The sequence below is a fragment of the Manacus vitellinus genome, unplaced genomic scaffold (genome assembly GCF_001715985.3).
Source record: "Manacus vitellinus isolate BGI_N305 unplaced genomic scaffold, ASM171598v3 scaffold_166_pilon, whole genome shotgun sequence".
NCBI classification, from domain to species: Eukaryota; Metazoa; Chordata; class Aves; order Passeriformes; family Pipridae; genus Manacus; species Manacus vitellinus.
Genome location: NW_021939170.1, coordinates 84,236 through 96,148, shown reverse-complemented (window position 1 = coordinate 96,148; position 11,913 = coordinate 84,236). Strand labels below are relative to the sequence as shown.

The following is an 11,913-nucleotide window of genomic DNA, read 5'->3' as shown; positions in this document are numbered from 1 at the left end:
GCTGAAGTCCAGACAGACCACATCCACAGCCTTCCCCCCCACCCATCAGGTGGATCACCTGCTCATAAAAGGAGATCAGGTTGGTCAGAAAGGACCTGCCCTTCCTAAACCCGTGTTGGCTGGGTCTGATCCCTTGTCCATCCTGTAGGTGCTGTGTGACTGCACTGAGGATGATCTGCTCCATAACCCTGCCAGGCACTGAGGTCAGGCTGACAGGCCTGTAGAGAGCTCGAGAGAGGGGCCAGCTTAGGAGAGAAGGGGTCCTCAGAGTCATGAAGGAGGAGCATCCTCTTCAGTAGACTTCAGTAGATCACTGCCTGATCTGTTATGACACAGTGAAGACATAGGGACTGTCACTGGAAGTCTTCCAAAGCATCACCATAAAACTTGCACAACCCATGCAGAGCCAGATGCTACTACCTCAGAGCTCTGCTATTTAAATCCTGCTGAAATAGCCAGCCTGCTCTGGCAGTAAAGGACTTCAAAATGAATCTGAAAGACAAGGTTCAGGCTTGGAAACAGATCAAGTAACACAGACATCAAAAGCTTTGCATTCTGAAAAGGAGACCAGGTGCTTCAGCAGCCAAGCAAGGGCACCCTGGCTGCCCCAGCCACTCCCAATTCCTTACAGCACACCGTTTCCCAGTTCCTTTCTCATGAGCTTATGCCAACCACGAAGTCACTGGGAGGCTTGCTTGGACTTTTGCAGTAAGTATACTGGGATGATCTTTCTGACTGCAGTTTGCAGACAGCAGCAAGAATTAACATAGGAATACCCGGACCAGTTTATACCAGCCACTCATTAAAAAAATACACAGCACACTTGGTTGGCATTGTTTCCTCCAGCTACACTGCAACATGATGCTCTCTGTCTTTGAGAACAAAAGCTACGAAAGTTGCCACATGCCAGGAAACTTTCAGTGAATCACTGAAGTTAAGACTGGACAAGGCTTCAAGACACACACCGCCCTTCCTCCTGGCCCAGGACAGGCAGGACTGAAGCCAGTGGCTAAGATGCCCTAACGTGAAGCCCATTTTGGAACCACGCTGGTGGGCCCCTCAGCTGTGCCTGCATGGTGCACTGTCATCCAGGGGCCAACTCGCAGCACTGGAATACTTTTTAAAAGGAAGCTGATACCAAAGGGGTCAGCTCCAAGAACATGAGAACCATAACTAGTAAGTACTGTGAACTATGAGGGAAGTTATTTTTACAAGTTATGTCCTGAGTCCCAGTTACAGACAACTGTGCAATTGAGTAGATTTAATGACATATCCAGAACTTGGGCTTTAATTTTATAAGCTACCATATGGACAGCTGAACACCAATAAGCAGAACAACAGCAGACAGCTGAGAACCTAATGATGTAAATGGGTAAACCTTCACCTGTGCATTGAATGTGGACTGTTTTAGGAGAAATTCAAGCCTTCAGCTTGCTCTCCAAATGGTAGAGGCTACAGCCCTTCCCTTGAGTAAAAATGATGATGAAGCTTGAAGTACAGACATAGTACATATTTTATTGACACAGATTTCCTCAGTCTTGAATCAATTAATTCATCTGACAACAGTGTAGTAATTTGAAAAAAGTTCTTCTCCTTGCTTGATGTCTCTGAGAGTGACAAGAACTACACACCTCAGGTGGCTGTAAAAAAAGGATAAGAAAACATGTGAAAGTGAACAATTATATTTCCTTTTGATTTTTTTTTAATTCTTCATTTCAAGAAGCTAAAACAATGGCTTTGTCTAGATTAGTTTTGGGAGTAATAGGCATAATGCAGGGCAGGGACCATGGAAAAACAACACTGAAATACAGACAGCAAATATAAACAAAACAATTACCAAAAAAGCACAGTCTATGTAGGTATGCAAATAATGTTTTCACTCATACAGTTATTCAGAATTGAAAAGAATTGGTCAAGACTTACTCAGACAGGAGAAGCTATATCAAAGTTCATGGAGCAGAAACCATTCCTCTAGACACACCTGCCCACAGGTGATACTTGGCTAAAGCTACTCTGAGCCCACCCATACCCAGGAAGACAGCACTGAACTGCAATCAGAGATCTGCTTCAATCTACAGTGATGGGTGACTTCTCCATAAACTCCAAGCTGAAATCAGGGGCTGGCATTTTTCTTACAGATATATTTAGGAACCCACCGCCCCCAACTTCCTTTCAGTAAATGACCATGCCCTAAAGCTGAAATATCTGCTCTAGGAAGGAGAGCACACGCTTCTGATGCTGATCAACCAGAAAAACAGCATCAACCCAAACAGTCTGACTACTAAAGATTTAGTGTGAGGCCATTTTGAAACATACCAAACAAAAGGTAAACAAGTCCTAAGAACTCTTTTACAAGACAGAAAAAGACTTAGAACCCAGATTTCACATGCTGCCAGCATTGTATATATCAGTATCAAACCAAGCAGCTGGAAGCAGATATGATCTTTTGTCTAGTGGCTGTACACTGGGAGAAATAATGACTGAAGGACCATACTTTCTTCCACAGATTCCAAGGAAGAGAGCAAAATTCCCCCCTCCTGAAAAGGTCCCATAGCCTATCTCTCCTCACTGTGCTTTCACACTTCAAGTACAGCATCCATGCTTCATCAGAAATCAGTCCTACTGGTTATTTTATTAGCATTTACTTAATTATCTGCAGGTTACAAGGGCATCTTAAACCTTCCCTCAAGGAAGTCTAAGTTTAATCAGAAAAGCCAACTTGCCAATATGCACCATAACTTTCTCCAATTTCAGAGTTTTAAAATAGCTCCAGAATTACATAAAAAGTTCACATGATCTGCTCTAAAATCCTCATTCATCCTTGAAATGAAGAGGATTATCTGAGAAAGGTTTCCAAGTGTTTTAATTTCCAAAAAAAGGTGAATTTCCACATCATAATGAGGATGTTGTAATTGTGTACTGTAACTAAAAGTCACACGCCTTTATACTTCATAATACTTCACTTGTCTCAATATAATTTTAGGTTTCTTTTTGCAAATTCAGCTTATTTGTCACATAAGCAGAAGACACGGAGAACCAGGAGAGTAAGAAGTCTAAACCTGAACTATCTCAGAAGGGCTTCGAACGGTTAAGGATCACTAACTACATTTTAAATACACACCCAAAACCTCCAATACTGTAATACAAGCAAAATATAACCAGTGCTTTATGGGATTCAGAAGAACTGCCCTGCAGTGCAACCCAATCACTGCTTGCAAAACCGTGTTTTCCCGCTGAACTCATCTGCGGAGATGTGGAAAAAGGAACAAACAGTCTTGGCACCAAACTTAGTCTGTTCAAAGAGCTAACTCTCCCATATAGCTGCACATCTTTGTGTAACTCATCTTCACACTGTATGTTATTTTTCAGCCATGTCTGTCTTTTTTTACACATGCAGTATGCCTGTATCATACAAATCCATGAGCTCCTTCATTTGCTGCCGACCTCTCTGTATCATGGTTGTAGAAGATGTTTGGAAGGTACTGTTTCAGCTCTATTGGAAAATGTTCCGGCACATCAAACTCTTGATAACACACGTTTGCTGCTTTTTCTAGAAATAAGAAAAAAAAATAATTCTCTATAATACAAAGGAAATATTAGATAGTGCTTAAAGATCTGTAAAAACATCAAATGTACTGATACAATAATACCAGATGCTTCATCAGGACTGAAAACCGCTCCTCTGTTGGGAGCTACTGCACTCCCCTGAAGTCCTACTTTGAATTTACACAACCAGCTACAGGAGCTTGACTCGATTATCAACTTGTATATGAGGAGGCACAACTTGCTTAGCACCAGAGAGAGCTTACAGCACTGCTAATGTTGTTAATACACAATGTTTGCTTTTACTGTTAAAAAAAATACTGAAAAAAATTCTTCTAGTGTCAAAATATGTCAGAAATACAGCCAAGGAGGAAATCCCAATCTGTCCAGCAGAAAGAGGGAAATCTACTTCATGGACATTGGACTTGGAAGAAACAGTTTCATGGGACAGTCTGTGCCAGTCCATACTTGGTTTGCTACTCCAGCAACTGTTCTGGATGCTACTTGGAGTCAGGGAATCTTTAGTGTAATGCAGGCTATGAAAGACACTCAGAAGCTAGATATGGTAGGTATGGTATCAATTCAACTTTCCATGTATCACAACCATTCCCATGAATTACTTAAGACCAACAGTGAGACAGAATACACAGTTCCCTTCTTCAGGTCCAACAGTGAGATCATACCAACAGTTTCGTAGGTTTTGTGCACAAACATAAGGAAGTCTAAAAAAACGGTTCAAAATGAGCAGTGATAGAATCTTACTGTATATGTCACTGTGCATTTGGTTTTCTCACGAAGTCTGCTGGAACTAGACTGGGAAGCTTGATTTGAAACTCTATGTTCTGTCCCAGCCCGGTGGACCTGTGCCAAGTATCCTATCCAACCATCTCACATTTTGGGGTGTGTGCCTTTCATTCTACCAGGAAGGAAACTGGGGGAATTAATGAGAAAAGAACAAGGGTATTTGATGCACTGCTGCACTGAAGGATTCCAACACCAAACTGTGACAAAAACTCTCAGAAACGTTTTGTCCCATAAGTGCTTATCTTGTTTTAAACAGGACTACTGTCCCCTAAGATCAGTATCCTATTCTCTGTGTTACCTCCAAAGTAATTTATATCTATAAAGACAACCTCAAGCCTCAAAAATTTACCTGGAAACTTACCATGTGAGCAGTTGTTGACATACTGTCCCACTGCCAGTGGGTTTTGCGGAGCAGCAGTGAGCCAGCTCTCATCGCTCATCTGAAATGGGCCAAGCTGATCTCTCCTCCTGCAAGACCTGAAATGACCAACAGCCTCAGTGTGAATCACTGCTTCTTCACCTAACAGGTTTTCTTACTTCCTCCTGTAGAAATGGCCAGAGTTGCTGCAGATCAACACCTTAATGATACTTTAAAAAGAGTATTTAAACCTCCCTCTGGTGTGTGGTGTCTTTCAGACTCTGGTGAAAGAATCTGCACAAAACTACCGCATACTCTTCCAGAAACCAGCATCAAATGTTACTGTCACAGAAGTGTCAACTCATCTCACTCACCTCTAAAGATGCAAAGGCTCATTACAGTATTAGCCCTAGATTCACTTCCAAAATTAAAATCTGGTATTAGTAGGTATTAATATTCAAACTAGGTATTATTTTAGATAATTTTGCTAGTTACTATTTTCTTTTCATGTCATATTTAAACACAAATTGCTACAAATTATATTTTAAGGTAAGTTAAAGCAGTCCAGGCTAGCTGTGTAAGGGGAAGTTCAGACTGGACATTAGGAAAAGATTCTTCACCAAGAGGATGGCTGGTCACTGGACTCCCCTGGGGAGTGGTCACGGCACCAAGTTTAAGGAATGTCTACACAATGCTCTTAGTCCTATGGTTTGATTTGAGGCAGTCCTGCCAGGAGCAGGGAGTTGGATTTGATGGGCCAAACTAGGCAGGTTTGAGTAACAGCTCAGAAACATTTAAATCCTTTTATGATACATCCTGCTTACTAAAACTAATTTCTTTACAAGAAAGTCTCAGTACATCAAAACTCATCTCTCTGGTGTTACAGACAAAGACACAATAAAGGATCACAACCAGCAACTCTTCACCCTTGTGTTGTTTGCATTATGAGATATACACAGGTGGATGACAATCATGTAAACTCAATTTAGGGTAAGACAACAGGGAACTGAGACTATTAGTACCCCTCTTTTAAATCAGATGAGTGACAATCCCCCATTTCTTTTGCTTACCTGTACACTGATCTTGATAGTCCTTTATCGTTCCCATCAATAAGGATGCCATCAATGCACCTAAAAATAAAGGGATTGCCAAGGGACTGGAAAAAGATGGGCTCATGCTTTCTGTATACTGTACCTGTTGCAAGACAGATATTATTATTTCAGAAGAAAATAAGTTAATTTTTAGAATGGGCTTATGGTATCATCCAGTCCCCTTCACACAGAAACTCAAAGGAGAGAGGGGATAGGAGAGAAGTCCCTTCTCACTTAGTGACATTGACATTTGTAAACCTAAAGGCTTTTATACGCAGCTTTCTGGAATGCAAAAAACCTCACGCAACTAAATGAGTTGAGGTATTCCAAAGAGGGAAGCCATTGTAGGAAATCATCAGAGAGAAGGCCTGACTTCAGTATCTTTGGGACAGGTAGATAAAGCCTTAAAGCCAACTGATCAGCTTCAGAGAGGAGAACGTCAGGAAAACACAGCTGAAGAGACTATGCTATTTTGTTTCTACCATGTCAGGATTCTGAAAAGCACACGCAGACAGCAAGGAATCTGAAATACCAACCTCCACCACCCTACATCAGAGATTTTGCTTGGTACAGGAAATGGAAAACGACAAACCAAGAAAAAATTATTTCAGTGGACCGTTTCCCAAATCTGCAGAGGGGATTTAACCTGCCCCAACTTCCAAGCACAGAAAAGTAAGAGCTGACAGGCTCACAGTTTTTCATGGAATTGCTGTCCTGCATCCCCCTCACACCCACTACACCTTCAGCACCCCTCAGTAGAAGTCCTTCACTGCAGCCTCACAAGGAGCCAGGCAAAGGCCACGGGCAGGCTGTGCTCACAAATGCAGGGTCCCTGTCCACAGAGTATCACACCCAGCCCATCACTCTGCAGTTTCCTTCATTCCCTTGAAAATGAAAGGCATTTCACCCGCCCATCCCCTTTTAATGCTAGAGGAGCTGCCAGGGGAGACTCTGAATGAACCTAGGCTCACATTTAGTACGTGCCTAAAATTTAAGTGACCTGCAAAGCAGCAGGACCACTCACTGTGACTGTGACTTGACAACTGGCCAGTGGTAATGGCTGTGCACTCCTGCCCTGGCACAGCTCCCCTGTGCTCCCCTGCCCAGGGCTCGGGCTGCTCCCGACCCCGCAGCGCTGGCACAAGCCAGAGACCACATGCAGGGGGTGATTCTGTTGACAGATGAAACAGAAACAAACTCAAAGCACGTCAGCAGAGCGCTCCTAGCTGGGCCATGCCGACAGAATTACAAACCTTCCTAAGAAATGGACATAAACACAGTTCCAAGAAATGAGGAGAAGGAAAGAGGAGTGCTGATTTTTCCACAGATACTTTACGGAATAGTTCTGCTAAATGAACACTTTATTTTCATTCTCCAATTTGTACTTTTGTGCTTTGAAGAAACTCATGTCTACTGACTCGTGTGGAGGCCTCAGAACCTCATTTTTCAGATCCTGAACCAAAATGGAAACCCCAAGGAATTAAACTGTACTGTTCAGCTACTTGAAATTTCTCCCATGCATTTGTGTTTAAAGAATCTGGAACAGCTTTTGTAACAGCTGGAAAATCAGAGTTTAAATACTGAAGTTTTTTAATTAATAAAATTATCCCTCCCAATATTGCTTTGCTTATTTCCAAAACAAGTCTAGTCAGTTTATAAATATTCTCATGCACCATAACTTGTGATTTTGTTAAGAAATGACAGAAATAAATGCCATAAAATAAAAATAAGCACGAACTTTGGCAATCCATAATTAAACAGTTAGAAATCATATCTAAACCAAAAATAAGAACATTCCATTACCAGGATACATCGACACAACTGTCCCTTTTGGCACAAAACCTTTGGTAACAAAGACTCCAGTTCCAGCAGACACCAGGGAACTCTGGTCTCTACCAACAGTGAATCCAAGTGTGTTTAACAGAACTTCCTCAGGACTAAACACCTGCTGACTCCCATGGTTACACGAAGTTACTTTTGACCGCTTCTGCTCCCAAGTCAGTACTTCCAGATACTGACATTTGACTTCGGGAAGCAAGGCCAAAATATCCGCCTGTCTACTGAAATCATTTAGGAACAGAGCTTTAAATGTTTTCAGTAGTGTTTCAAAGACATCTTCATCAGAGATAATTTTGTCTTGAGAGCTCTCAGGAACATATCGGAGGGTTCTGTGAAGAAAAGAAAGTATTCTAAAATTAAAAAGATATATTAATATTAAATTTTTTTCCTAAATAAGGAGAAAAGAGCCATTTTGCAGCAGCAGTAACTTAGGTGCAGTGTTATTTCAGAAAACCCCTAACTTTTTTCATGTTTGTTCTAATTAGAACTGTTTATAACACTAAAAACATCTGAAGGTGAAATAAAAGGATTGTTTAGTTCAAACCAGTGCCTGCTCTACTATAGAACCATCATCTGTGTATTTACTGCAAGTCAAGCAGATTAAACCCTCCTGAGCTCTCTGTGACAAATGCACCAAAAATGAAACATGATTATTGAAGTTTATTAAAAAAAAAATACAAGTAGTTCATAACACTTTAAATGAGGTGAGGATAAATGTTATGCTGATTAGAGAGACTTTAATTTAGTTACTTGTTTTAGTTTAGTTACTTATAACAATGTCATAGTCATTTAAACTCAAACACTAGTTTTCCTTTTAAAATTGGGCAAACGCACCTTACAAAAAAACAAAACCAAACCTCAACAATCAACCTATCTAGTTTCAATGCTAAATACCATTTTAAAAAATCTAAATAAGAGTTCCATTGCAGCCAAGGGATACCCCAAGGCCGAACCACTGTCCAGTGACAAACCCGAGCGGCGGCCCCGGTCTCTTCCGAGGAGGGGCAGCGGGGACCGGGCTGGCGCCCGAGAGCTCCCCCCGCGCCTCACCTGCCCTGACGGCGGAGGTTCAGGGCGAGCCAGGGCACGAAGCGGTACTTGTAGGCTGCCCAGCGGCGGCGCAGCGCCCTGAGCAGCGCCCACCCCATGGCGGTCACAGCACGGCCGGCTCAGCCTCACGGGCGCTCCCTCACGGCCCCCGCCGCCCTCCCGGCCCGGCCGCGACCGCGCGAGGCGCGGCGGCCATTTCCGTGCTGGCTGGAGCCATTGGCTGCGAGTGGCCGGCGCGTTTGTGTTGCTGAGCTGCCATTGGCTGCCGGATTGGCCGGGAGCGTTTGTGCTGCTGAGCTGCCATTGGCTTGCGGATGCGGCCGGGGAGCGTTTGTGTGCTGAGCTGCCATTGGCTGCGAGCGCCGCGGCGGGGAGCGTTTGTGTGCTGAGCGCCATGGCTGCGAGCGGCCGCGGCGCGGGAGGGCCCGTGAGGACTCGGCCCCTCGGGGGCGGTGTCCAGGGATACCCGAGTAGGGAGAGCCGCGGGCATCGGGAAAGGGATCTCACGGCCCCCCTTCCAGATATAAGTACGCACACCTCTCTCTGAACAATGTTACGTGTCCCTTCTGTGTTATATTAAACAATTCAAAAAGACAAGATCTGGTACCAGATTAAAAAGGTGGCTTGGAAGTTATCCGGAAGCAGCGATTGAACCCACCTCCTTGACAGTTCTGCATCCAGGAGCAATCCCGGCACTATGATGTCAGCCTTTCAAAATCATCTCGTGCCTGCTCCTAGTGATGCTGAGGGCTATTAGTGCTTCAGATGATCACAGAATCAATTAGGTTGGAAAAGACCTCCAAGATCATCGAGTCCAACCTGTGACTGAACACCACCACGGACACGAAACCACAACACGAAGTGACGCGTCCATCCGTTCCTTGAACACTTTCAGGAAGTACGACTCCCCGGGCAGACCGTTCCAGTGCTTAACTACCCCTTTACTGGAGAAATTCTTTCTGATGTCCAACCTGAACCACATGTCCTCTTGTCCTGTCACTATTTACCCGAGAGAAGAGTCCAACCCCCACCCGACTACAACCTCCTTTCAGGATTGCTGGGCAAGCGATGAGGTCTCCCCTGAGCCTGCTCTTCTCCAGGCTGAACAACCCCAGCTCCCTCAGCTGCTCCTCATAAGACTTAGATCACAAGTCTGCAGCATATGTCATGAAGAGAGTGGATCAATAGTCCAGACCTGAAACCTGTTATATTTCTGTCCACACTTGTGCCTAGTATTTGGCTAGGATGACCGGGAGATGCAGCCTGCTGATCAGTGCTGCATTTACTACACACCCACCTAGCCAGACTGAAGAGATATGCTACAAATCATGAGCATTTACAACTGGGGTCATAAGCCCTTTTGGTGCCACATTCTACCATCATTTATCTATAACATTTTTTTAAAAAAAAACAAAAATCGAGTGAGGAAAACAACTGCTCAGCAATCGATCTTAAAAAATTAGCAAAGCTCTGCAAATCATTCTTTACAAATCATTACAAGTGTCAAGATAAGGGTACTGTTATCACCTCTTTAGCTACTGTTGTCCCTCCTTGCTTGGGTACCTACTTCCACAATACTTACATCTTTGGATACTGCTCCTTATCTGCATTATTGTTTAGTTAAAAACTGCCAATGAATTGGGAAAACACGAATATGTGTGCGTGTGTTTTACTTTCTTCGGAAACTAGTTTAAAAACATGGAGCAAGTGTTTGAGAACCGGTTTGGGGGTAAACAGAGAAATCAAACCTCCAGACACTCTCAGGGGTTATACTCCTATTGCCAGACCTGAAATTTTGAAGAGAGTTTGGGAATCTGAGACAGGTCCACCAAAGCAATGAAACAAACTGAATTAACTTCCTCTTTCAGAGCCTTGCAAGTGTTTATAAATTGCATCTTGATTTACTCCATGATCGCTTTAATTCTACTGTTGACCTGGCACATCTTTCTCGAGAACAGGAGCAATGAGGTATTGCAAACTGAGGTATTGCGAACCGAGGGAAACAACAGAAGGCACAGTGGCTGCCTGAAAGTGCTTCCCTGCCATCTCCTGGACTTCCTCGGTAATGACAGGGAAGAAAGGTCTCCGTTCAACTCCGGATATTAGCAGCTGCGTGCCATAACCAGAAAACAACATACACGTTTTCCACAGTGCATGCATGCTGTAGCTCTTAAAAGCAAGTCACATTCGCGATTCAGGTTGGCATGGAAAGCTAAGTATGAGTGAAAAGTTAGTAAGGGAAATAGAGTGCCTTGGAAAGTGGTCTGAGTCAGGTCACCACAGCCATGCACATAGGTTGCCCACTCATGTGATGGAAGGACATACGTGATCTTCATGACACTCCAGCATGTCCTGGAGGCAGCTGTCACCTTTCAGTGAGAACTTTGCAAGATGAAACATCAGACTTCAACCTATGACCATCATGTAGAAATGTGATGTTATTCCCACCAGAGAAATTCAAACAGGCATAGAGCTTACCATCTGCTTGTGGAAGAACTGAACATGCCTTCTGCAAATGAAGACATTTGGTTCTCTAAGTAGGTGTCTTTGACTTTACTGCCAAGTGCCGGGACAGGAGATCTCTGCCGTCCCTTGTTACTAAAACTAGGCTGCAGTGTTGCAAGTATGACACAGTACTGCACAATTCAGAACTTCTATGGTAAATCAAGCAAAGGAAGGTAAATTAATTGTATCTTTTACTTAATCCTTGTCATGTATTTCAGTTAGTACATTTTTCTGATTTTAAAGATCAGATATTAGAACTTATCTGAAGATTTCTGCTGCCAGTTTTTGCTGGCAGTATGTTCATCCCTATCTGTAGAAAGTCACATAACTAATGGAAACTATGAAAAGTGTAATCCTTTGAAGTACAGAATTTGTAGTCACAAAAAAGGCTATAGTTGAAAATTGTGTTCCATAAAAAAAAAAGATTAATTCTTAAAATTTAAAAAATATCTGGAGAAGGACTATCAAGTGAAACTAGTCCTAGCTTTGCAATACATAGTCAGACTGCCTGAACAAGGAAGGGCTTGTATTTGCTACTTAAATTGCAAACAGAATCATTTCACCAAAAACATAAAATAGCAGATTGACTTCCAAGATACACTTCAATGGCTCCAGAACTGACCTAATCAAATCAGCTCACCTGACTAGGTAATTGTAACATTTGCAGTAATGCAGAGTTTAGACATTTAATTCTTGACCTAAAGGCAAAAACAAATGAGGTTC

At 43.0% G+C, this 11,913-nt stretch overlaps 1 protein-coding gene across 2 annotated transcripts; it reads right to left on the bottom strand.

Annotated features, from left to right (window-relative positions):
* Positions 1–1,495: 1,495 nt before the first annotated feature.
* SETD9 (SET domain containing 9) lies at positions 1,496–8,825 on the bottom strand. Of its 2 annotated transcripts, none has more exons than XM_029958656.1 (6): positions 8,686–8,825; positions 7,600–7,964; positions 5,776–5,899; positions 4,709–4,824; positions 3,414–3,550; positions 1,496–1,640 (listed from the first exon to the last, which is right to left on the bottom strand). In XM_029958656.1, exons 1-6 carry the CDS (start codon positions 8,781–8,783, stop codon positions 1,548–1,550), a joined length of 933 nt encoding a protein of 310 aa, XP_029814516.1. In that variant the 5' UTR covers positions 8,784–8,825; the 3' UTR covers positions 1,496–1,547. The 2 variants fall into 2 exon arrangements, with proteins under 2 accessions (XP_029814516.1, XP_017925450.2); XM_018069961.2 differs by having other exon boundaries at positions 3,445–3,550.
* Between the last annotated feature and the right edge of the window lie 3,088 nt (positions 8,826–11,913).

Bases quoted from the DNA above. Each gene is read 5' to 3' on its own strand.
- SETD9 (XM_029958656.1), bottom strand. From the start codon at position 8,783: ATGGGGTGGGCGCTGCTCAGGGCGCTGCGCCGCCGCTGGGCAGCCTAC. The intron at 4,825-5,775 runs GTAAGCAAAAGA...TGGTCATTTCAG, and splicing joins CTATCAAGATCAGTGTACAG to GTCTTGCAGGAGGAGAGATC. The intron at 1,641-3,413 runs GTATGATACAGG...CTTTTTTTACAG, and splicing joins ATGAAGGAGCTCATGGATTT to CCACCTGAGGTGTGTAGTTC.